At 40.3% G+C, this 27,029-nt stretch overlaps 1 protein-coding gene across 2 annotated transcripts in view; it reads right to left on the bottom strand.

Annotated features, from left to right (window-relative positions):
* The window catches only part of DNAH8 (dynein axonemal heavy chain 8), a 322,731-nt gene that overhangs the window by 227,769 nt on the left and 67,933 nt on the right, over nt 1-27,029 (bottom strand). For both annotated transcript variants that reach the window (XM_063812416.1, XM_054686792.1), the window contains 5 exons: nt 23,281-23,468; nt 20,350-20,430; nt 19,829-19,945; nt 18,568-18,687; nt 564-696 (listed from right to left, as the gene is read on the bottom strand). In XM_063812416.1, coding sequence (XP_063668486.1) covers nt 564-696; nt 18,568-18,687; nt 19,829-19,945; nt 20,350-20,430; nt 23,281-23,468 — 639 coding nt within the window. The remainder of the gene's footprint in view (nt 1-563; nt 697-18,567; nt 18,688-19,828; nt 19,946-20,349; nt 20,431-23,280; nt 23,469-27,029) is intronic.

Genomic DNA, 27,029 nt, shown 5'->3' with positions numbered 1-27,029 from the left:
AGAGTGCACTCTTCAACTGGGTACCATTTATCTGTACCCAAACCCCAAAGATAGTTGTAAGTAGGAATTCATAGCTTACTCTACACAGAGAAGGATCTAGGAAAAGAAAAAAAAAAAGTCTTAAAACATGGTTTCACCCAGATTAAGTTTTCCAGATTCAAGAAAATTATAGCATTTACCTTTTCCTGGTTTATTTTTCTCAAAAAAAACAAAGTAAAATAAATCAAATAGTCAAAGTGACTTGATAAGAATGCTGCACCAGAAAAAAAAAAAAATAGAGTTAGCATAGCAGGCCTGAGACTGCTATCCATAGGAAGGCCAACTTGCAACGCTGGACCGGGGTTGGGAACTTGGATTTGAGAGGGGTTCCCACCATTCCCGAACTAACAAAAAGAACTCTCTGGGCTTAAACTGTTGGTACAAACAATGTGATTTATGCTGAACACCTTCTTTGCTTCTGGGGAAGGGAGGGTCTGGAATTCAGTACCTGCTAAGCAGAAGGTGCTTACATAAGAACGAATCTGTAGATCTTGTAATTCAAACATAGTAACGAGAAAAGTTACCTGACTGTTTTGCTACTTTCCCAGTGTATTTCACTTCATAAATCTGCTCAAATATTGATATAAGTTCTCTGACAGCTTCTTCCACATGCTTACTTTTGTGGTTTAGAATGTCAGCCCATTCTTTTGTGTATGTCTGTTAAATAAAGAAATGACTATTATTTTCCAGATACTTAAACGTAACACTGTGAAAATTAGTCCTATGACTTTAATTTATAAAACTATAATTAACTTCACTTGAAAAAAAAAGCTAGAGATAGCTGAAAATGGCATAATGCTTCAGATTCAAAATTGTCAATGGCTAAAAGCATAGCTGCTAAGGCCCAAAGAAGAGCAGAAAGATGAAAAAGTCCATCTTTGACCTATCCCTGACTCAATCACACATAGAAATCTACCTTGATATTCACATAGGTGAAAAGAAAGAAGGCTGAAGGGGTGGAGAGAAGATGATGCCAGAAGTTGAAAATGAGATGTGGTTTCAAAAGAAGACAATCCAGAGTATTGGTTTGAAGAGTTAAATTAGATAAAGTTTTTAATTGAGCATGGTGTTGTATAACAGGCATCAATTTAAGAGCTTTACACATATTAACTCATTTAGTTAAACACTGATCTTGGGATGAGTAATGGGGTGAGTAATATTATGGTCCCCATTTCACAGCAGAGAAAACTGAGGCTCAGAAAGAATAAGAAATTTTCCTAGGTCACACAGTAGTTGGAAAAACTATTTGAAATCAGTTTTGTCTGATTCAAAATGCCTGCACTTTGTCTTTCTAAACTCTTCTACTAGCAAATGCTTTAGGAAGAAGTTGAGAACTAGTCAAATTCAGAAAAGAAAACTAGTTTATAAAGTTCAATAAGTCTTTTGACATGCTCACAAAATACACTCATTTTAGGACAAAGAAAAGTAGTTGGATGCAGTGTCTCGTGCCTATAATCCCAGCTACTCAGGAGGCTGAAGCAAGAGGATTGCTCATGCCCAGGAGTTCAAGGCTGCAGGAGCCATGATCGCACCACTGCACTCCAGCCTGGGTGACAGCACAAGACCTCATCTCTAAAAAAAAAAGGTAAAAGTAAATCAGGGCTGGGTGCAGTGGCTCATACCTGTAATCCTAACCCTTTTGGAGGCTGAGGATGGAGGATTGCTTGAGCCCAGGAATTTGAGACCAGCCTGGGCAACATGGCGAGACCCCATCTCTACAATAAATTTTTTAGAATTTTGCCAGGCATGGTGGTGCGTGCCTGTGGTCCCACCTACTCAGGAGGCTGAGGCAAGAGGATTGCTTGAGCCCAGGAGGCAGCAGTGAGCCATGTTCACTGCATTCCAGCCTGGGCAACAGAGCAAGACCCTGTCTCAAAAAAAAAAAAATGTAAATAGGAGCAGCCACTTTGGGCCTTCAAGAACACAACTGCAGAGGATCCCAAGTCTGTCCATGCAAACTTCTCTCCAGAAAAGCCTTGGGAAGTCCCATATTCCCCATGTTTTGCCCCCATGTGTTATGTGTTCCTTTCTTGACCGTCTAATCTGTATCTGAACGCATTCTCATCATTTTTTAGTCCCAGGAGACATGGTGTCCCTCCTTCTATCCAAGGATGTTCTGTGATCCTCTCCACACCCACCGACTTTTCTGACCTTGCTCCATCATTCATTCAGTTTGTCCTTTTCAATTTATTCAATGCAGTGCTAAACATTGGAATGGTAACGGAGGCTGGAAGCCACTTCAGTCTAACAGGCAAAATAAGTGTTAAGCAAGTAGACAATTCCAGCTGATCATGGCAGATTGGACATATGTGTTTATACAACCCAGCTTTGAAATTCCCTCAGGAACCAGACACACTAATTAACTTGGCAGAATGAACACACATGTTTATCTTGGCATCCCCATGATATATCCAGAAACCTCGACAAAATAACATACAGTAATTTTTTAAAAAGAATATACCCACAAAACAAATGGGAGAATGTCATATAAATTTTTCCATACGTTTCCAATACCATATAATAGTAAAGTTAATGGGATTAACAACTGGTACTGGGACAACTGAATATCCACTTGCAAGAGAATGAAACGGAACCTTCTCCTTACACCATACAAACAGATTAGCTCAAAATGGATCATAGACGTAAAATTTAAGAACTAAAACTAAAAAAAACTCTTAGAGGAAAATATAGGCATAAATCTTCATGACCTTGGATTAGGCAAAGTTATCTTAGATGTGACACCAAAAGCAGAACAACAAAAGAAAAAAATTGATAAATTAAGACTTCATCAAAATTAAAAACTTTTGTGCATCAAAGAACACCATAAAGAAATTGAAAAGAAAACCCAAAGACTGGGAGAAAAAAAACTGTAAATCATATATCTGATAAGGAACTAGTATCTATAAAACATTATTACAACTCAAAAACAAAAAGACAAATATCCAGTTTTAAAATGAGCAAATGATCTGAATACCTACTTCTGAAGGAAAGCATACAAAAGGTTAATAAGCACAGGAGGCAGGGCACGGTGGCTCACGTCTGTAATCCCAGCACTTTGGGAGGCACTTGAGGGGGAGGCAGATCATTTGAGGTCAGGGGTTTGAGCCCAGCCTGGCCAACATGGCGAAACCCCCTCTCTACTAAAAATACAAACATTAACTGGGCATGGTGGCACATGCCTGTAATTCCAGCTACTTGGTAGGCTGAGGCAGGAGAATCGCTTGAACCCAGGAGGCAGAGGTTGCAGTGAGCCGAGATCACACCATTGCACTCCAGCCTGGGCAACAGAGTGAGACTCTGTCTCCAAAAAATAAAAATAAGCACATGAAAGATGTTCAACATCACTAGCTAATAGGGAAACATTTGTCAAAACCACCCTGAGATACCACTTCACACTCACCAGGACAGCTGTCACCAAAAAGACAAATAATAGCAAGTGTTGGCAAGGACGTAGAGCAATTGGAACCCTCATACATGCTGGTGGGAATGAAAAATGATACAGTCACTTTGGAAAGCATCCTGGCAGTTCTTCAAAGAGTATAACATGGAGTTGGGAGACAGTAATTCCATTCCTAGGTATACATACCCAAGAGAAATGAAAACTTAAGTCCACACACACAAAAAAATAGACACTTATGTTCGCAGCAGCATTCTTTATAGTAGCCAAAAAGTGGAAACAACCCAAATGTCCATCAACTGGTGAATGGATAGATAAAATGTGGCATAACCATACAATGGAATATTATTCAGCAATAAAAAGAAATGAAGTTTTGTGAGACAGGGGGATCGCTTGAGCCTTGGAATTAGAGGCTGCAGTAAGCCATATTCACACTACTGCATTCCAGTCTGGGTGACAGGGCAAGACCTTGTTGTTTCTTTAAAAAGAAAAAAAAACACTTTGGGAGGCCGAGGCGGGTGGATCACGAGGTCAGGAGATCGAGACCATCTTGGCTAACACGGTGAAACCCCGTTTCTACTAAAAATACAAAAAATTAGCCGGGCGTGTTGGCGGGCGCCTGTAGTCCCAGCTACTTGGGAGGCTGAGGCAGGAGAATGGCGTGAACCCAGGAGGCGGAGCTTGCAGTGAGCCGAGATCGCGCCACTGCACTCCAGCCTGGGAGACACAGCGAGACTCCGTCTCAAAAAAAAAAAAAAAAAAAAAGAAAAAAAAGAAAAAAAAAGAAATTAAGTTCTGATATATAGGCTACTATGAATAAATTTTGAAAACACTCCACTAAGAGAAAGAAGCTAGTCACAAAAGAACATATATTGTATGATTCCATTTGTATGAAACGTCCAGAATAGGCATGTCTATAGAAGCAGAAAGGAAATTTGGGGTTGCCTCGGGGCTGGGAGGGTTGAGAGGAAATGGAGAATGACTAATGAGGACGAGTTTCTTTTGGGTGATGAAGATGTTCTAAATTGATTGCAGTGATGGTTGTGCAACTCTGTGAATATACTGAAAAGCACTGAGATGTACACTTTAAATGGGTGAATTGTAGGGTATGTGAATTTTATCTCAATAAGGCTGCTAAAAAATAATAATTCGTGCCAGAAATAATTTGAGCCAGAAATTGGGGAAACAAAAATTAATGGGAGATGGGAAAGTGAAGATAGCATGTGCGAGCATTTGGAGAAGTCTGGTTGTAAATGAGAAGCAAAGGAAGAAGTGGGAAAGTGTCTGTTGGCAAGGAAAGCATGAGAGCATATGATACTGCTGGAGAGAAGGACCCAGTGGAGAGGACAACGCCGAGGATACAGGAGAAAGGAAAACTGGCGGAACAAGGTCACCGAGAAGACAGGTAGGCATGGAATCAACAGCCCATTTGGAGGACCTCAGTTTTGAAGAGAGGTGGAAACTTTCTCCATAGAACCCAAAGGAAGGAAAAATGGATGCAGCAGCAGTCAGCAATGTGCCAAGAGCTCTGATTGTGGAAATTATTTACATGATTTTAATTATGAATAATCCCTGTCACTCCATCAAAGCCATATTGCCAGACACTCCATGTCCTGCCAACCATTCTCTACTTTTCTCTGCCACGCCCTACGTTGTGGGACTCCCTCATTCTCTGACTTCCAGTTGGGTTTAACCCAAGAGGAGGCACCAAGAGAAGACAGGAGAGCTATAGGAGAGAGAAGGTGGGGTATTTCTTTCCCATTCCCTCCTTGCTTGGAGGCTGCATCTCTGGTAGAGCCCTGCCACATGGCTTCAGCTTTTACCTGGCTCTGAAAGCACAATTTTCTTCCCTGGTCCCTTCAGCCCTAGTGGTGGTGATGACTTCCCACCACTGGGACTCCTGCGGTATCTCACACTGCTGGGATCTTCACTGATACTGTCCCATACACAATCCCTGTGCCTCAACTCCAACCCTGTGTCTGAACTCTGATCAAAGAACACATGCAAAACAAACTTCATTAATCCTTGCTGAATTGGGCCACTTCAGATAATCACAACGACCCACACTGCCATCAATACCAAGGGTAAGAAACTTAGACGTACACATTCCACTGCACAGATGTCCTGTGTCAGCTGGCAACCCAATGGCTCAGCCACCTTCCTCTTATGTTCAACAAGTGGCAAAATAATGTCACTGCAAATACTACCTCTATAACACGTCATGAACAGTTGAGGCCACACAAAGTAAAGCATCCTGTCCTAATAAGGACTCCATCTCTTCTTGAGAAGACTCGCTACTCCTTGAGGATTAAGACCATTCTTAAAACTCAGTAAGAAACAGACTGAATACTAAAGAAGTGACTTAGGGGTACGCCAGGGACTAGGAGACAGTTATATTGATTTTTAAATTTTGTTTTAATTAAGATATAATCCACATTCTACAAAATTAACCTTGTGAAGTGTGTAACTTACTGGTTTTTAGTATATTCACAGACTTGTGCAATCATGACCACTATCTAATTCCATAATATTCTCATCACCTCAGAAAGCATCCCTATACCCATTAGCAGTCACCCCATTTCCCCATCTCCACAGCTCTGGCAACCACTAATGTGCTTTTGTCTCTATAGAGCAAAGTTGATTTTTTTTTTTTTTTGAGACGGAGTCTCACTCTGTGGCCCAGGCTGGAGTGGACACGGTCTCGGCTCACTGCAACCTCCGCCTCCCAGGTTCAAGCAATTCTCCTGCTTCAGCCTCCCAAGTAGCTGGTGTAATGCTAAAGGTTTTTGCCTTAGCCAAGCCAAAGAATTGGCGTGGCAGCTGCGAGTGATGGAGACACCAACTAAGAGAAAAAAAAGCTGTAGGCTTTATTGAGCAGAGTGACAGTACAAAGCTTCCACAGCGTGGAAGGGGTCTTGAGCAGGTAGCCAGTGTTATATTCTTTGATCACTTTTTAAACTTTTTAAGGCGGGAAATATGTGCAGCCGGGAGATGTTACTAGAGCGAGAAACAAAGACAATTAACATGTCTTAGATCTTGAGGAAAACCTGAATTGTAACTTAGGTTTCATCTACTTTATGACTTTGCAGCGGCATGGTAAAGGAGACAGGATCTCACAGTATTTTCACAAGGAATTGGAATTGGAAGCATAGATAAGGTCTGCTGGTCACAAACAAACAGGCAATTAAAATTCCTTTTAGTTTCAGGGGCGGGGAAAGGGAGAGAGGGAGAGAGGACACAAGGAAGCTTACAGCAAAATTTTCGCTGTTTATAGCTTTCTTAGGGAAGAAAACACGCACAAACCCTGGTGTTAGGAATATTTTAAGCATATATCTTCACTATTATTTATCTAGGACTAAAGTAAGGCTTGAGGCAGGAAATGAGTGAGTTTCACAGCTTTCTGAGCCTTTACTCGACTTAAGAAGCCTAGCTGGCCTCTCCTTTCACTGGGATTACAGGCATGCACCACCACCGCCCCCCCACTAATTTTTGTACTTTTAGTAGAGATGGGGTTTTGCCATGTTGGCTAGGCTGGTGTCAAACTCCTGAGCTCAAGTGATCCACCTGCCTTGGCCTCCCAAAGTGCTGGGATTACAGGCATGAGTCACCGCGTCCAGCCCCAAGTTGATTTTGTTGACAGAATTGCTAATACTCATTAATTATTTAACAGTGTTTAATTTGGATCATAACATTTCCTTGATTTTCTATTCCATTGGTAGATCTATCGAGACAGAAGTTATCAGTTAGGCTCCAGTCAGGAAAACGGAAGACACACCAGCTATTGTAACAAATAAAATTAGATAATTTAATATGGAGGATGGGTTAAACACAGTTAAAGTGTAGCAGGACAAGCCGCAGACAAGAACCCCTCAGACACCGAGTTGTGGAGGGAAAGGGCTTTATTCAACTGGGAGCATCGGTGGGCTCACGTCTCCAAAAACCGAGCTCCCCAAGTGAGCAATTCCTGTCCCTTTTAAGGGCTTACAACTCTAAGCAGGTCCCCATGAGAGGATTGTGATTGACTGAACAAGCAGTGGGTACGTGACTGGGGGCTGCATGCACCGGTAGTCAGAACGAAACAGAACAGGACAGGGATTTTCACAGTGCTTTTCCATACAATGTCTGGAATCTATAGATAACATAACCAGTTAGGTCAGGGGTCCATCTTAAACTACCAGGCCCAGGGTGTGGTGCACGCTGTCTGCCTGTGGATTTCATTTCTGCCTTTTTGGTTTTTACTTCTTTCTTTGGAGGCAGAAATTGGGCATAAGACAATATGAGGGGTGGTCTCCTCCCTTAAAAGGACCCAAAATGCTTACAGGGACACTGACGGCACACAGAGATATAACAGTTACAGCAGGAAGAAGTTAGCATCCCTAGGACTTGGGATGAGGATGGAGTTATTAGAACCTGGAGCAGAGAAGTGAGGGGGCTGCCCAGCCGGCACTGCTACCTCAGGAGCTCAGAGAGGGACCTCATGATGCTGGTACCGTGAAAGGCACACGGGGCTGGCTCTGGAAGGGCTGGGAAAGCCAGGGCTGTGACTAAGTGCTGTTGGCAGAGTGAAGAGTTGTTGTGGGTACAGTAGTGTCAGGAACAGGAGGCAAATCAGGAAAGAGCAAGTCCCTTCTCTCTCCTCCAGCATCCTTCTAGCACACCCATTGGTAAATCCTAAAAGGGACCCAGCTGGCCAAGGAGGAAAGTACTATCAGCCCTAGGATCACAGGACAGAAAGAACAACTGGAAACTAACAGAAGAAAGCTTTTTAATAATTCACATAATCTGTCCTAAACCACCCTTGGATGCGCCAAGACAAGGAACACTGCCCTGACTGCAAATAGCCCTGATTCCCAAATATGATCTGAAACCACAGTTTGGCCCAAACCAACTTTGTCTCAAAAAATTAATGTTACATATATTGTGTTTCCAAAACTGATTGCAGTCAGGAGTGTGATCCAACTTGCCCTGTCATTACAAATCATACTCTGGCTTCACTATAACGGCCACTTGCTGGTAGGTTTGTGAGAAGACAGCCCAACTGTTACTAGATCTTAGATCACTCCAGGGCAAGTGACTGGGCATACTGCTTGACAAGCATGCTCTTCAGAATTCTGCCTCCTGCATCTTGACTTACACTCTTTTTTTTTTTTTTTTTGAGACACAGTCTCGCTCTGTCGCCCAGGCTGGAGTGCAGTGGTGTGATCTCAGCTCACTGCAAGCTCCGCCTCCTGGGTTCACGCCATTCTCCTGCCTCAGCCTCCCAAGTAGCTGGGACTACAGGCACCCGCCACCACACCTGGCTAATTTTTTTGTATTTTTAGTAGAGACGGGGTTTCACCGTGTTTGCTAGGATGGTCTCGATCTCCTGACCTCGTGATCCACCCGCCTCGGCCTCCCAAAGTGCTGGGATTACGGGCGTGAGCCACCGTGCCCAGCAACTTACACTCTTGAGTCTTAGCACTACCACTGGAGAATTACTGTATAATTGGTAGAGAGTTTTAGTTTGAGATGATGAAAAAGTTTTGGAAATAGATCATTGTGATGGTTATACAACATTGGGAATGTACCTAATGCCACTAAATTGTACACTTAAAATGGTTAAAATGGTAAATGCTATGTTAGTATATTTTATCACAATAAAAAACTTGTCAGCCAAAACAAAGAGTGGGGAGTGGGAAATGATTTTTAAAACTTAAAGAGACATTTCAATCAAATGTAATGCGTGAACTTGTCTGGCTCCTAGTTCAGAGACAAACTCTAAAAAGACAATTTCTATTAAAGCTAAATATATTCATAATCTATGACTCAACAATTTCCCTTTGGGGTATATATCCACCAAATTAGTGCTTAAGTCCACAAAAAAAAAATTTACAAGAATTCTTAGTATATAACCAAAAGCTATAAACAATCTAAATGCCCTCAAGAGTAGAATGAACAAATAAACTGTACTAAATCCATATTATGTAATACTATACAGCAATGAGAAGTTGAAATGAAAGAACGAATGTGTCACAACTGCAAAGATGAATCTCATACATATAACACTGAGCAAAAGAAGTCAGAAATAGAGAATATATTCTGCACCATTCCATTTACATGAAGTTCAAAAACAGGCGAAACTAATATACAGTGATAGAAGTCAAATGGTGATTACTTTTAGGGGTGGGAAGGAAGTGTAACTGGCTGGAGTAAAGCACAAAGGAATCACTTGGGATACAGAAAGTGTTCCATATCTTGATCATGGAGATAGTTACAAGGGTGTATCATATGTAAACGTTCATTGAATGGTGCACTTAAAATTTGTGCACTTTTCTGAGTATATGTTACATCTCAATTTTTTTAAAGCATAGAAATTAAAATAAAAAGCAACCTGAAACCATAGCTTCTATGGGCTTTGTTTTTTCATAACCAAAAAAAAAAAAATTAAGGCCTTGGATCCCTCACAAGGGTGAGAGGCTGGAAATGAGACCTACCCCATCCCCACCCTTGCTTAATATCAGGTAAATCAAGGGCTAGGCCCTCAGGGAAAGAGTGGACGAGAAAGGAAAGTCAGCTACCTTGGTTGAGGCTCTGGGCTGGCGGGGAGCAAATTCTCCCTTGGGAATTTACAACTAGTTTACCCTTACATAGGTTTGGGGCTTGAGTTTATACAATCTATGAAGCTTTGGAAATTCTATCCTCTGAGAAACCAACATAAAGTTGTCCCAACTTGGTAAAACTCCTAGGCATCACATAGAAATAAATAAAAAGAAACAGGTTCTCAACCAAGGCTGTCCAGCATTCCCACAAATAGATGTGTGTGCATTAGCTCCCAATCCAAAACTGTAAAAAAACAGGAAGAAACAAGCCACTCTGGGCAAGAGTTGGTAGAAACAGCACAGAGCAGAATTAGACTCCCCCATTTTTTTCAGATAGTGAAATTATGTTGTAAAATATAAAATATTTTTTAATGTCTAAAGAAAATAGAATAAAGACATGAGAAAAAGATCACATATATTTGAAAAAGAATATAAAATAACATCTAGAAATAGATAAGTCAATAAATTTTAAAAAGAGGGCAGGGAGTAGAAGTATTTCTAAAAATATTAATTAATAGTTACAATTGGAGGAGGAGCCAAGATGGCCGAATAGGAACAGCTCCGGTCTACAGCTCCCAGCGTGAGCGACGCAGAAGACGGGTGATTTCTGCATTTCCATCTGAGGTACCGGGTTCATCTCACTAGGGAGTGCCAGAGAGTGGGCGCAGGCCAGTGGGTGCACGCACCTTGCGCGAGCCGAAGCAGGGAGAGGCATTGCCTCACCTGGGAAGCGCAAGGGGTCAGGGAGTTCCCTTTCCGAGTCAAAGAAAGGGGTGACGAACGCACCTGGAAAATCGGGTCACTCCCACCCGAATACTGCGCTTTTCAGACCGGCTTAAAAAACGGCGCACCACGAGACTATATCCCACACCTGGCTCGGAGGGTCCTACGCCCACGGAGTCTCGCTGATTGCTAGCACAGCAGTCTGAGATCAAACTGCAAGGCGGCAGCGAGGCTGGGGGAGGGGCGCCCGCCATTGCCCAGGCTTGCTTAGGTAAACAAAGCAGCCAGGAAGCTCGAACTGGGTGGAGCCCACCACAGCTCAAGGACTCCTGCCTGCCTCTGTAGGCTCCACCTCTGGGGGCAGGGCACAGACAAACAAAAAGACAGCAGTAACCTCTGCAGACTTAAATGTCCCTGTCTGACAGCTTTGAAGAGAGCAGTGGTTCTCCCAGCACGCAGCTGGAGATCTGAGAACGGGCAGACTACCTCCTCAAGTGGGTCCCTGACCCCTGACCCCTGACCCCCGAGCAGCCTAACTGGGAGGCACCCCCAGCAGGGGCACACTGACACCTCACACGGCAGGGTATTCCAACAGACCTGCAGCTGAGGGTCCTGTCTGTTAGAAGGAAAACTAACAAACAGAAAGGACATCCACACCAAAAACCCATCTGTACATCACCATCATCAAAGACCAAAAGTAGATAAAACCACAAAGATGGGGAAAAAACAGAACAGAAAAACTGGAAACTCTAAAACGCAGAGCGCCTCTCCTCCTCCAAAGGAACGCAAGTTCCTCACCAGCAACGGAACAAAGCTGGATGGAGAATGACCTGGACGAGCTGAGAGAAGAAGGCTTCAGACGATCAAATTACTCTGAGCTACGGGAGGACATTCAAACCAAAGGCAAAGAAGTTGAAAACTTTGAAAAAAATTTAGAAGAATGTATAACTAGAATAACCAATACAGAGAAGTGCTTAAAGGAGCTGATGGAGCTGAAAACCAAGGCTCGAGAACTACGTGAAGAATGCAGAAGCCTCAGGAGCCGATGCGATCAACTGGAAGAAAGGGTATCAGCAATGGAAGATGAAATGAATGAAATGAAGCAAGAAGGGAAGTTTAGAGAAAAAAGAATAAAAAGAAATGAGCAAAGCATCCAAGAAATATGGGACTATGTGAAAAGACCAAATCTACGTCTGATTGGTGTACCTGAAAGTGATGCGGAGAATGGAACCAAGTTGGAAAACACTCTGCAGGATATTATCCAGAACTTCCCCAATCTAGCAAGACAGGCCAACGTTCAGATTCAGGAAATACAGAGAACGTCAGGAAATACAGAGAACGCCACAAAGATACTCCTCGAGAAGAGCAACTCCAAGACACATAATTGTCAGATTCACCAAAGTTGAAATGAAGGAAAAAATGTTAAGGGCAGCCAGAGAGAAAGGTCGGGTTACCCTCAAAGGGAAGCCCACCAGACTAACAGCGGATCTCTCGGCAGAAACCCTACAAGCCAGAAGAGAGTGGAGGCCAATATTCAACATTCTTAAAGAAAAGAACTTTCAACCCAGAATTTCATATCCAGCCAAACTAAGCTTCATAAGTGAAGGAGAAATAAAATACTTTACAGACAAGCAAATGCTGAGAGATTTTGTCACCACCAGGCCTGCCCTAAAAGAGCTCCTGAAGGAAGCGCTAAACATGGAAAGAAACAACCGGTACCAGCCACTGCAAAATCATGCCAAAATGTAAAGACCATCGAGACTAGGAAGAAACTGCATCAACTAACGAGCAAAATCACCAGCTAACATCATAATGACAGGATCAAATTCACACATAACAATATTAACTTTAAATGTAAATGGACTAAATTCTCCAATTAAAAGACACAGACTGGCAAGTTGGATAAAGAGTCAAGACCCATCAGTGTGCTGTATTCAGGAAACCCATCTCATGTGCAGAGACACACATAGGCTGAAAATAAAAGGATGGAGGAAGATCTACCAAGCAAATGGAAAACAAAAAAAGGCAGGGGTTGGAATCCTAGCCTCTGATAAAACAGACTTTAAACCAACAAAGATCAAAAGAGACAAAGAAGGCCATTATGTAATGGTAAAGGGATCAATTCAACAAGAGGAGCTAACTATCCTAAATATATATGCACCCAATACAGGAGCACCCAGATTCATAAAGCAAGTCCTGAGTGACCTACAAAGAGACTTAGACTCCCACACATTAATAATGGGAGACTTTAACACCCCACTGTCAACATTAGACAGATCAAGGAGACAGAAAGTCAACAAGGATACCCAGGAATTGAACTCAGCTCTGCACCAAGCGGACCTAATAGACATCTACAGAACTCTCCACCCCAAATCAACAGAATATACATTTTTTTCAGCACCACACCACACCTATTCCAAAATTGACCACATACTTGGAAGTAAAGCTCTCCTCAGCAAATGTAAAAGAACAGAAATTATAACAAACTATCTCTCAGACCACAGTGCAATCAAACTAGAACTCAGGATTAAGAATCTCACTCAAAGACGCTCAACTACATGGAAACTGAACAACCTGCTCCTGAATGACTACTGGATACATAACGAAATGAAGGCAGAAATAAAGATGTTCTTTGAAACCAACGAGAACAAAGACACAACATACCAGAATCTCTGGGACGCATTCAAAGCAGTGTGTAGAGGGAAATTTATAGCACTAAATGCCCACAAGAGAAAGCAGGAAAGATCCAAAATTGACACCCTAACATCACAATTAAAAGAACTAGAAAAGCAAGAGCAAACACATTCAAAAGCTAGCAGAAGGCAAGAAATAACTAAAATCAGAGCAGAACTGAAGGAAATAGAGACACAAAAAACCCTTCAAAAAATCAATGAATCCAGGAGCTGGTTTTTTGAAAGGATCAACAAAATTGATAGACCGCTAGCAAGACTAATAAAGAAAAAAAGAGAGAAGAATCAAATAGACACAATAAAAAATGATAAAGGGGATATCACCACCGATCCCACAGAAATACAAACTACCATCAGAGAATACTACAAACACCTCTACGCAAATAAACTAGAAAATCTAGAAGAAATGGATAAATTCCTCGACACATACACTCTCCCAAGACTAAACCAGGAAGAAGTTGAATCTCTGAATAGACCAATAACAGGAGCTGAAATTGTGGCAATAATCAATAGTTTACCAACCAAAAAGAGTCCAGGACCAGATGGATTCACAGCCGAATTCTACCAGAGGTACAAGGAGGAACTGGTACCATTCCTTCTGAAACTATTCCAATCAATAGAAAAAGAGGGAATCCTCCCTAACTCATTTTATGAGGCCAGCATCATTCTGATACCAAAGCCGGGCAGAGACACAACCAAAAAAGAGAATTTTAGACCAATATCCTTGATGAACATGGATGCAAAAATCCTCAATAAAATACTGGCAAACCGAATCCAGCAGCACATAAAGAAGCTTATCCACCATGATCAAGTGGGCTTCATCCCTGGGATGCAAGGCTGGTTCAATATATGCAAATCAATAAATGTAATCCAGCATATAAACAGAGCCAAAGACAAAAACCACATGATTATCTCAATAGATGCAGAAAAAGCCTTTGACAAAATTCAACAACCCTTCATGCTAAAAACTCTCAGTAAATTAGGTATTGATGGGACGTATTTCAAAATAATAAGAGCTATCTATGACAAACCCACAGCCAATATCATACTGAATGGGCAAAAACTGGAAGCATTCCCTTTGAAAACTGGCACAAGACAGGGATGCCCTCTCTCACCGCTCCTATTCAACATAGTGTTGGAAGTTCTGGCCAGGGCAATCGGGCAGGAGAAGGAAATAAAGGGTATTCAATTAGGAAAAGAGGAAGTCAAATTGTCCCTGCTTGCAGACGACATGATTGTTTATCTAGAAAACCCCATCATCTCAGCCCAAAATCTCCTTAAGCTGATAAGCAACTTCAGCAAAGTCTCAGGATACAAAATCAATGTACAAAAATCACAAGCATTCTTATACACCAACAACAGACAAACAGAGAGCCAAATCATGAGTGAACTCCCATTCACAATTGCTTCAAAGCGAATAAAATACCTAGGAATCCAACTTACAAGGGATGTGAAGGACCTCTTCAAGGAGAACTACAAACCACTGCTCAAGGAAATAAAAGAGGATACAAACAAATGGAAGAACATTCCATGCTCATGGGTAGGAAGAATCAATATCGTGAAAATGGCCATACTGCCCAAGGTAATTTACAGATTCAATGCCATCCCCATCAAGCTACCAACGACTTTCTTCACAGAATTGGAAAAAACTACTTTAAAGTTCATATGGAACCAAAAAAGAGCCCGCATCGCCAAGTCAATCCTAAGCCAAAAGAACAAAGCTGGAGACATCACACTACCTGACTTCAAACTATACTACAAGGCTACAGTAACCAAAACAGCATGGTACTGGTACCAAAACAGAGATATAGATCAATGGAACAGAACAGAGCCCTCAGAAATAACACTGCATACCTACAACTATCTGATCTTTGACAAACCTGAGAAAAACAAGCAATGGGGAAAGGATTCCCTATTTAATAAATGGTGCTGGGAAAACTGGCTAGCCATATGTAGAAAGCTGAAACTGGATCCCTTCCTTACACCTTATACAAAAATCAATTCAAGATGGATTAAAGATTTAAACATTAGACCTAAAACCATAAAAACCCTAGAAGAAAACCTAGGCATTACCATTCAGGACATAGGCATGGGCAAGGACTTCATGTCCAAAACACCAAAAGCAATGGCAACAAAAGCCAAAATTGACAAATGGGATCTAATTAAACTAAAGAGCTTCTGCACAGCAAAAGAAACTACCATCAGAGTGAACAGGCAACCTACAACATGGGAGAAAATTTTTGCAACCTACTCATCTGACAAAGGGCTAATATCCAGAATCTACAATGAACTCAAACAAATTTACAAGAAAAAAACAAACAACCCCATCAAAAAGTGGGCGAAGGACATGAACAGACACTTCTCAAAAGAAGACATTTATGCAGCCAAAAAATACATGAAAAAATGCTCATCATCACTGGCCATCAGAGAAATGCAAATCAAAACCACTATGAGATATCATCTCACACCAGTTAGAATGGAAATCATTAAAAAGTCAGGAAACAACAGGTGCTGGAGAGGATGTGGAGAAATAGGAACACTTTTACACTGTTGGTGGGACTGTAAACTAGTTCAACCATTGTGGAAGTCAGTGTGGCGATTCCTCAGGGATCTAGAACTGGAAATACCATTTGACCCAGCCATCCCATTACTGGGTATATACCCAAATGACTATAAATCATGCTGCTATAAAGACACATGCACACGTATGTTTATTGCGGCATTATTCACAATAGCAAAGACTTGGAACCAACCCAAATGTCCAACAATGATAGACTGGATTAAGAAAATGTGGCACATATACACCATGGAATACTATGCAGCCATAAAAAATGATGAGTTCATGTCCTTTGTAGGGACATGGATGAAATTGGAAACCATCATTCTCAGTAAACTATCGCAAGAACAAAAAACCAAACACCACATATTCTCACTCATAGGTGGGAATTGAACAATGAGATCACATGGACACAGGAAGGGGAATATCACACTCTGGGGACTGTGGTGGGGTGGGGGGAGGGGGGAGGGGTAGCATTGGGAGATATACCTAATGCTAGGTGACGAGTTAGTGGGTGCAGCGCACCAGCATGGCACATGTATACATATGTAACTAACCTGCACAATGTGCACATGTACCCTAAAACTTAAAGTATAATTTAAAAAAAAAATAGTTACAATTAATGTAAATAGGTCAAAATTACCAGTTTTTTAAAAAGACTTTCAGAATAGATTAAAAATAAAACACAGTTAAATGTTCTTTACAAGAACAAAATCTAAAATAGGAGAAGCCAAAAAGGACGAAAGTCATAAAATGGAAAAAGACACATCTGAAAAATAGTAACCTGAAAAAAGCTGGTATAATCACATCAATATCAAACAAAATAACTTAAGGATAAAAAACTTAATCAATAATGATAGAGGAACACCCAATCCAGAAGATATAATCATCTTAAACTTGAACACACCAAGAACAGGATGTTAAAACGGGTCATCTCACAGGCAAGGTGGCTCACACTTATAATCCCAGCACTTTGGGAGGATGAGGTAGGAGAATCACATAAACCCAGGAATTCTAGTCTGCAGTGAGCCATGATCTTGCCACTGCACTCCAGGCTGGGTGGCAGACCTCATCTCAAAAAACTAAATTAATTAACTAATTTAATGTAATGGGTTGTTTAGTGCTGTCTCAGTTATAGTCAAGACCCCAAAACTGAGAACAAGTAATTTTAAGGCTGGGCATGGTGGCTCACACCTGTAATCCCAGCACTTTGGGAGGCCAAAGTGGGTGGATCGCTTGAGTTCAGGAGTTCAAGACCAGCCTGGGTAACATGGTGAAACCCTGTCTCTACAAAAAAAATTTTTTTAATTAGCAAGTTGTGGTGGTATGCACCTGTAATCTCAGCTACTTGGGAGGCTGAAATGGGAAGATCACTTGAGCCCAGGAGGTCAAGGCTCCAGTGAGCCATGACCACACCACTGCAGAACAACCTGAGTGACAGAGCAAGACCCTGTCTCAAAAAAAGAAAGAAAGAGTTCAGTTCAAAACATAAATGTATGTCTTGAATTTATAAGAGAGGTTGCATTATGTGCTGGTCCTTGAAAATGTTTAGACAGGGTTCCTGTCTTTGTGCTTTTGAGTCAATGGAGGATAAACAGGTATCTAAATAGTTTCAACATAACAATGCTGAAGAGGTTACATTTTATCCTGCAAGGACTATGTGCCACTGCCAAGAAGGATTTAAGCTGGGGCATTTCACAATCAGATTTGATGGCAATGTGGATGGATGTGTCAGGGCAAACATGGAAGCAGCGAGACCAGTTGGATCACCAAATGAATTGCTAAAGTCAAAATGAGCAGTAACGACCTGACCTAGAAAGGGAAAGAACAGGCTGAAACTCAAGCAAAATCTAAGTAAGAAAAAAATCCTAGGCTGGGAGTTGTGGCTCAGGCCTGTAATCCCAGCACTTTGGGAGGCTGAGGCTGTGGATCACCTGAGGTCGGGAGTTCGAGACCAGTCTGGCCAACATGGCAAAACCCCATCTCTACTAAAAATACAAAAATTAGCCGGGCGTGGTGGTACAGGCCTGTAATCCCAGCTACTTGGGAGGCTGAAGCAGGAGAATCACTTGAACCCGGGAGGCAGAGGTTGCAGTGAGCCAAGATCACACCATTGTATTCCAGCCTGGGCGACAAGAGTGAAACTTCATCTCAAAAAAAAAAGTCCTGGCTAAGCCTCTCAGGACTGGCTGGATATAGGAAATGAAGGAGTGAGGAAAGAAGTCTAGATGATTCCCAGGTTTCTGAGTGACTTAGAGGGAAAGTATGTTGGAGTTAAAGCCATGAGAAAGATGATATGGCCTTGGTAGCCATGCACAGTGGAAGAGAGCTGTGAACCACTTACGGAGCCCCAGGAAACGCCAGCATTAGGCTGAGGATATCAACAAAATGTTAGTCTAGGTTGTGGCCAGGGCTCTTGCTATTGAAGGCATGAAAGTCCTTGGAGCAGAGAATGTCCACAAAAAACAAAACAAAAAAGTCTAAATGCTACTGACCCAGGTTTCTACTTTTAGACTGAAATTTCACATTTTAGGTTTATAGGCCAATATTTTTGTGATTCTAATTTAATGAACAAATGCATACCTCATTGAGGGTCAACATATCTTCTACTTTGGTAGCACCACTTTCAGGCAGAGAAATCAACACAGTTTTGGCTATCTCCTTCAGAACTGTATCAATATGCATTTCACACAAGTCACTGATCTACAAGGAAGAAAAATGTAAGAAAAAAAAAAACTCTTCTTTCCTTTAGAGCTAGGTTTTCATCCAAAAGAGGCTTGAGTTATAAATTAATTTAGAAGGCTAAATCTAGAAACTTGCATCTTGAGCCAAGCATAATTTGGTGAACATTTTAGGAGGACATCTGCAAAGAAAGCTTGACATAAAACTAAATTTTTCTTGAGCAATAACATGTGCCATAACCTTATTTGTGTTATCTCCTTTAATCCTGATTCCAGCACAGGAGGCACTGATATCCCAGTTTTACAACTAAAGACACCAAGGCTCTGAGAAGTAAAGCAACCTGGGAAGGAACACATAGCTAGTAACAGGCAGAGAATCCTACCCAGGTTTATCTAACTCCAAAGCCTCTGAGTTTGTGTATTACACCATGCTGCCATGACACACAGACCAGCACATCTAAAATGACAGGCTTGTTCTATGTAGCCAATATGTCAGAAATCAATAGACAATCTTCAATTTGATGATCATCTCATCTAGTTAATATTAAATACATTAATATTAATATTTAAGCACTCTCCTCTGCCACTTTTGACAGTCTATAATTACCCCATATTCTAAGCTACAGTGTGAAGTTGAACCATCATTTCAACATATTAAATGCAAGGTAATTCAGGGATAAGAATAAAGCAAACTTAAATGAAGACCCCAATCCAGTAAAAGAAATATAAAGTTGTTTTTTTTTTTTTAGACGGAGTCTTGCCCTGTCGCCCAGGCTGGAGTGCAATGGCATGATCTCGGCTCACTGCAACCTCCGCTTCCCGGGTTCAAACGATTCTCTTGCCTCAGACTCCCGAGTAGCTGGGATTACAGGTGCCCGCCACCATGTCCAGCTAATTTTTGTATTTTTAGTAGAGACGGGGTTTCACCATGTTGGCCAGGCTGGTCTCAAACTCCTGACCTCGTGATCCACCCGCCTTGGCCTCCCAAAGTGCTGGGATTACAGGTGTGAGCCACTGTGCCCAGCCCAAAACATGATATTTTAAACCTAATGGATGTCCTTTTAGTTAAAAGTCATACCCTTTAAAGAGCTTTCATAATAATCAAACTATTACTTATATCCTTAGTATATATGTTGATAGCTTTTTAAATGTATAGATCATACCTTCTTTAAAAGTTGATTGAACATATCCAAAACTAATTCGACTTCTTGAAAGAAGCTTTCCAGTGTTAAAGACGACCATGTTAACACTGTGAGTCCTTGCCTCAACACAGATTCCACCTAGAAACGGTAAAAACACAACTGCTTCTATTATCAACAGGAGCATCTGCACTTATAGAAGAGGATTTATCACCTACAAATATTATATGTTATATTTTCTTACATGTACTTTCCCTCTATTACACCTAATAAAGATGACTTTTTATTTTTAACCATCTTTGGCTGTCCAGGAAACAATCATGAATTTTCAGAAAAAACGCTCATGATTTAGATTTAGTTGTTTTTTCAAAGGCAACGAAACTTAGACAAGAAATTCTGCAGGAAAAAAAAAAAAGAGCTATAAAATTGAACTAGAAAGATGGAGGGTCTAAAGAAGAATAGATGTTCCAAAATCCATAATTTATAGAACCGAAATCTAATTTTAAATAACAGGAAAATCAATATAAACCTTCAGCAATACCAACCTTTTTCATTTTTGGGGTCATCAGATTGACAAACACAGAAGGCACTTCCTGACATAACTCATCATAATATTGCAGAAGACCCTGTAGGAAGTTGAAATGGCATGTTTTATTTTAATTCATTTTAAAGTAGCAGTCACATTTTGATTCATGCCAGGAAGGTTTCATAATCCCAGTTTCCTCGTAGTCCTGTCATCATGACAGCTGCCCATTTAAACTTATGCTGATTTACCACACTTTCTCTGTACCTGTAAATTACCTGAGCATCTCCTTTAAACAAGTCAATAGCAATTTCTACATCTTCATTTTTCATATTTATCACTTGTCTTTCTAGATGTATATTAAGTAGTTTGAATTATCTTTTTGTGATATCTGTCATTACACATTTCCTCTTTTGTTCCTTATCTTCTGACGCATTAAAACATCCTCATCTTATCACTGATGCCACACTTGCTTTCTCGAGTCAAAATAAATTTAGCTTTTCCACACAAACAGAATAAGCTTTTATGTTATCTCTTAGATGTTGTTTTAGAGATGATCCATGATGATCAATTTTTTACTATTTTGTAATTTACTACACTGTGGTGTGGGAAATGCGGATTCAAGTTACTTTATCTCCAAATTAATAATCTTAAACTGTTTCAAACTGTTTCAATTTTTACCTAATAGTTTCAAAGCTCTTGATTCCTCTTTCCCCTTTATACATTACTTGTAGTTGAAGTTTTATTTCTACTTGACACTGGCTAAAGAACTTTGACTTTCTTGATATTGTTCAATACTAGCTAAAATCTTGCAAGATGTAATGCAAACTATATTAGCTTCGATTTATAACAGTACATTTAAACCCAATCCTCCAAAGTCACAGCTAGCCAGTCAAAAAGCTCATGCATGGCTTTTGATGCCAAATCCAGTTTCCACAATACCAATGTTACTCTAGTTTTTTTCAAAAAAAAAGACAATTAAATACTATTTTGGTAAGAGCTAAACTATTAAACTATTGGAAGACAACACGCCACAAATCTTCATGACTTTGGATTCAAAAAAGGTTTCTTAGCTATGACACCAAAAACACAAAAGACAAAGTAGATAAATTGGACTTCAGCAACATTTAAAATGTTTGTGCTTCAAAGAACACCATCAAGAAAATGAAAATACAACCCAAAGAATGGGAGAAAAAATTTGCAAATCATATATCTGATAAGGGATAGTATTTAAAACCTAAAATGAACTTTATAACTAAAAAAATAGACAAATACTCAATTTAAAAATGAGCAAAGGATCTGAATAGATGCTGCTGAACGAAAGTATGCAAAAGGTTAGTAAGCATATGAAAAGATGCTCAAAAATCACCAGCCATTAGGGAAATGAAACAAAATCAAAAGGAGATACCACCTCACACTCACCAGGAGGGCTATCATAAAAATGACAAACAATAGGCAGGGCGCAGCGGCTCAGGCCTGTAATCCCAGCACTTTGGGTTGCTGAGGTGGGTGGGTCACAAGGTCAAGAGATCGAGACCATCCTGGCCAACATGGTGAAACCCCGTCTCTACTAAAAATACAAAAATTAGCTGGGCATGGTGGCGCACACCTGTAGTCCCAGCTATTCGGGAGGCTGAAGCAGGAGAATCGCTTGAATCCAGGAGGCGGAGGTTGCAGTGAGCTGAGATCATGCCTCTGCACTCCAGCCTGGCAACAGAGCAAGACTCCAACAACAACAACAAAAAAAAACAGGAAAAGTCTGTAATTTATTTATTATTGATTATAAAATTATAAATGTTGTACCACAGGAATAGAGTTCATTTTCTCATTGAATAATCAGCTGTTCCATTAATGTCTGTATAGTTATCTTATAACTCATATTTAATCAGTTCTGTATTGTTGGAGTTAGACTCCAGTCTTTTGCTATTACTAATTGTACTGGAAAAAAATGTCCTTGCATTTATATATTTTCCTGCATTCCAAAATACATGTCCACAGCCTGCCAAGAAAAGCAAAGAAGATGAGTTAATGCAGCTTGCTGTTTTAACTGGCTTTCTAAAGAAATTCTCATGTTACTTAACTCTTGTCAAACATTTTAGAAACAATGTGTTAGGATCTGAATATACTTTGATTCGACCTTTGAATCAAAGATTGAATCAATCATCAACCTTTGATGGCACTTTTTTTTTTTTTTTTTTTTTTTTTTTTTGAGATGGAGTCTTACTCTGTCACCCAGGCTGGAGTGCAGTGGAGCAATCTCGGCTTACTGCAACCTCCACCTCCCGGGTTTAGGCAATTCTCCTGCCTCAGCCTCCTAAGTAGCTGGGATTACAGGCGTGCACCACCACACCCAGTTTTGTCATGTTAGCCAGACTGGTCTTGAACTCCTGACCTCAAGTTATCCACCCACCTCGGCCTCCCAAAGTGCTGGGATTACAGGCGTGAGCCACTGCACCCGGCAGTACATGTTAATGTCAGTTTTTGCCTACCATTTTCATTTTGTTAGATTTTACTTTGCTGCACTAGTGAACTTTAATTGAAATAATGCTCCTTTTTGCCCCACAATGTTGAGAATCACCTCTACTTGTATTATATAGCCACCCCACTTTATTAATTTATATCTTATAAATATTCTAGGATAAGTATATTATAAAATTTAATGCACAAGATCTATAAAATTATATTAAGAATAGTTTTTGAAACTTGCTATTTCGTCACTGTCATTATCCAGAAACCTAAATCTGATTTCTGATAATCTTCTCACTTTTTGCTTTCCATTTCCAATCTTTTCTTTGGTTTGCAGGTCAGTATTTTAATTATATCAAGAATCAACATATTAACAAATTTTCCCTCAATGCCATGAAGCATAACTGCAGGGATATATATATATATACATATTTTTTTTTACCAAAAAACTCCTTCAAAAATAATTAGAAAACATAATCTATCTTACCTGCAAATACAGTTTGTCTGCTTTCAATTTACTTTCCAATTTTAGCAATCTCTTTGCCTCTTCTGGTACATCCAACTTCATTTTTATCATACACTTAGTTTCCCGAACAACTTCCAAAATTTTGGGATCGAAATTAACCAGCAACTTCCCTGTTTCTGGATGTCGCACAAAAAGCGTGGCTTGTAAAGCTACAAATAAATAATGATTGACATTACTCATTCTGAATTTCCTTTCTGCTTCCAGCTGTGTTTATATTTCTGTCTTGCCCCCTGGACTACTAACTTCTTGAGGGCAAAGGAAATGTTTTGGATGCCCCAGGTGCTAAGGCACAGCGTCTGGCACATAGTGAATACTCAAAACTAAGATAAATGAATGAAGAGTGTCTGCAAAGCCACAAAATCAGATCCAGGGAGAGAAACATTGACCAAGAATGGTGCTTTGTGCTATGAATTGCAATATTTTTCTGAGTGGGTTGAATAGGTCTATGTCAGTTTATCTTATGGATTATGACTTCACCCCTGAGAAAGAACCAGAAGATGGTTAGAATCACAAAAGATGCCCCACCTCATTTCAAACTCTTTCCCACTCAGACCCCAAACTGTCTTCTTTAAAGAGGCTTATTTAAATTAAATCTCCATCCTGTATTTCTGATAATTAGGCTCAAAATCAGTAAGAAATATTTATTAAATACCATCGAGTTGTGAAATCCTAGAATGGAGGGAAGATGTTTTACACTACATCTCACATAAACATCATTCATATAAACAAGCATTTTCAGATATCTATTTTATTATGAATTGAAATACATAAGCCCAAGCAGTTCTTACTGGGTAGCCTTAGATTATTCGTTAGCTTAACATGAAGAACTTCTACAGGCATAATAATAAAACACTTATTATAGACTAGCATGTGCTAGTTTGAATTACATCTTGTATTAACAAACACTACTAACATGAGAATTTTATCACAATTACCAAATCTTCCAAACCTCACATTGTTTTGTTGAATGTGGCCACATCAAACTTCCAGTAAAATAAAATAGTTTGTATATCTCTTTGAAGTTAGTTGACTTTTACTCATCAGATAAAATTAGTCTTGATATGGCCCTTAATGATGCAGGTTTTCAAGCTAAATGACAATTTCTACTTAAAATTTTATCCAACTCACTTAGAATCTTTTTAAGATGGGTTAGAAATCACTTATCCTAACAGAAAACCAAGCACTGCATGTTCTCACTCATAAGTGGGAGTTGAACAATGAGAACACATGGACACAGGGAGGGGAACGGCACACACCAGGGCCTGTCGGGGGGTGGGGAGCAAGGGGAGGGAAAGTATTAGGACAAAGTACCTAATGCATGCGGGGCTTAAAACCTAGATGACAGGTGGACAGGTGCAGAAATCCCAGAACTTAACGTAAAATAAAAATAAATAAATAAATAAATCACTTATCCTACCAAGGAAATTCCAAAAGAACTTTTGAACATTTAAATCTGTCTTCCTTAAAACTGTACTGAGCTTGCTTGAAAAGACAAAAAGGTCAAGACAACTAAAACAGACCAATAATGACAGTCAGGAAGTCTGCTCCAGGACAAGACAAGCATTTCATCGTATGTGAACCACCATCGAAGAAACTTTACTGAGCAACCAACTAAAGGAGGCTGATGCTACATATCCAACTATTACTAGAAGCTCCTATGTGGCCAAGTACAGTCACATCACTAGGACAAAGGAAGCCTTCCAGAGCAATTCATTTCTGAAATGAAATGAAAGAAGTTAAAGAATTCTACTGACTGTTTGTTTTACTTGTGAAAAAACACAAAAGAATTCTACTTCATATTGAAAGTATGAAAGAATTCTACTTCATATTGTTTGTATGTGATCACTTCTCCTGGACATCAATCCACTGCAATGAGTATAGTGCACCCAATAGAGGCCAACTGATGTTCTCAAGGGGAACAAACTCTTCTGAAAACTTGATTAAATTATTACTCATCAAGATTGTCCAATGTCTACTTATTGGACATTTTAAAAATATTTTAAGAGCCCCCAAGCATGCCTGGCATCATTCTTGACAGTATTTTAAATGGTTAAGAGAACGGATTTGGAAGCCAGACTATCTGAATTTGAATGAGCTGTGTGATCTTGGGCAAGCCACTTAATGTGTCAGTGTCTCAGTTTTCTCATCTGTAAAACAAGGCTAATAATAGTTCCTTGTAGGTTTGCTGTTAGGATTAAAGTAATTTGCATAATACATGTAATGTGCTGAGACAAAGCCTGGCACATGGTGAGCACTGTATAAATGTTAGCTATGACCATTTTTTAAAGGATATCAGATGAAACAGACATAGAGGGTAACCTTGGAATGTGTAGGGGACACAAGGTAGATCTATAAAGCAGTAAGTGTCCTGAGAAAGAGCTACAGATAAAGTATGTGGTGGGCTCTGGAGGAATTATTATTTTCTGCCAGGAAGAATAAGGAAAGGCTGTATGAAACAGGTGACTGTAGAGCTTGTTTTTGAATATGTGCAGATAAGAGAAAGGGTATTGGGGGTAGAAAAACCACCAGGAGAAAAAGAAAATTAAGTGCGTGGCATTGTAGAACCAAAACAAAATCAGTATATGCTTCAGTTGTTAAAAATTCTCTTTTGCCTTTTTCCATAGTCTGAGTTTTAAGCTCCTCTCGAAGCTCCTTTGAGAGTTCTGCTCCATAAACAGGCTTTCTTTAGAGTCCACAGGGTCCTACCATATAGCACAGCACCCAGAAACAGCTGGCCTGATAAAAGTGGCTTATTAAAGGCTTACCTACGGTTCCTGTTAGGGACGACACCCTGCGGGGGTTGGGGCACTGTCCTCTAGGATGCAGGTATGCTGTGAATCAATGGCCTGTAGATAAGTGCTGTGTCCCCACACAGCTAAAATACATGAGTTCTGGAACCAAGAGGCAGAAGTAGGAGTGACTCCTCTCACCACCGTTCCAGCAACCCACCTGCAGAACTTGTGCTTCCTGCGCCTGCAATGCTGTGCTCTGCTGAGGTGGAGACGCTGGTTTGGGAGGGAGAAACTTTTCTACCAAGGGACCCAGTAAGGGGTCCACCAAGGTCACGTATAAGAGTTTAGGGATGAGATTATAACTAAGAGTTTAAGGTTAAGATGAGACAAAGCAGGAATCTGAACTGACCAACCATTGAGCCCACACAAAAACAACATCCAGGAGGGCTGGATAATGGCTAAGAACCATCCCGTCTCACATTTAACTCCGCCCAAAGCCTTGGCAACACATAAGCCCTCCCCTCAGAGGCACGCAGACACAGTGCACTAAAACGCTTCATTTACTGGAGCTCAAACCTGAAATTAAATTCAGTAATAAAAAAGGGAGAAAGTAAAGGAGAGACACAGGAAGGAAGGGAAGCAGGGAGAGAGGAAAGAAGGCAGGATGCAATTTTTTCTCTCCAGAATGGGACTGAGATTTGAATCTATACCATGATACAACTGAATATGAACACTTTCATAAAGTCTGGAGAAATATCCCTAAAGATATTTTTACTTTCAAATACTGGTTTTTGGTGGAAAGTCCTAAGTTAAGTATGTCATCTTCAAGGTCATGATCATTTTCACTTATAAAATCAGAATATTATTAACAACTGTAAACAAATAAACCACTGTAGCATCCCTAAATCTAAATTGTAACTATCCTAAGATTATGTGGAAGGGATGGAAAAAGTTCTCCAGAACTATGAACTCATTCAA

Source organism: Pan troglodytes, chromosome 5 (genome assembly GCF_028858775.2).
Source record: "Pan troglodytes isolate AG18354 chromosome 5, NHGRI_mPanTro3-v2.0_pri, whole genome shotgun sequence".
In the NCBI taxonomy this organism is placed as follows: domain Eukaryota; kingdom Metazoa; phylum Chordata; class Mammalia; order Primates; family Hominidae; genus Pan; species Pan troglodytes.
The sequence above is the reverse complement of the archived record's forward strand: the minus strand, read 5'-3'. Positions and strand labels throughout refer to the sequence as shown.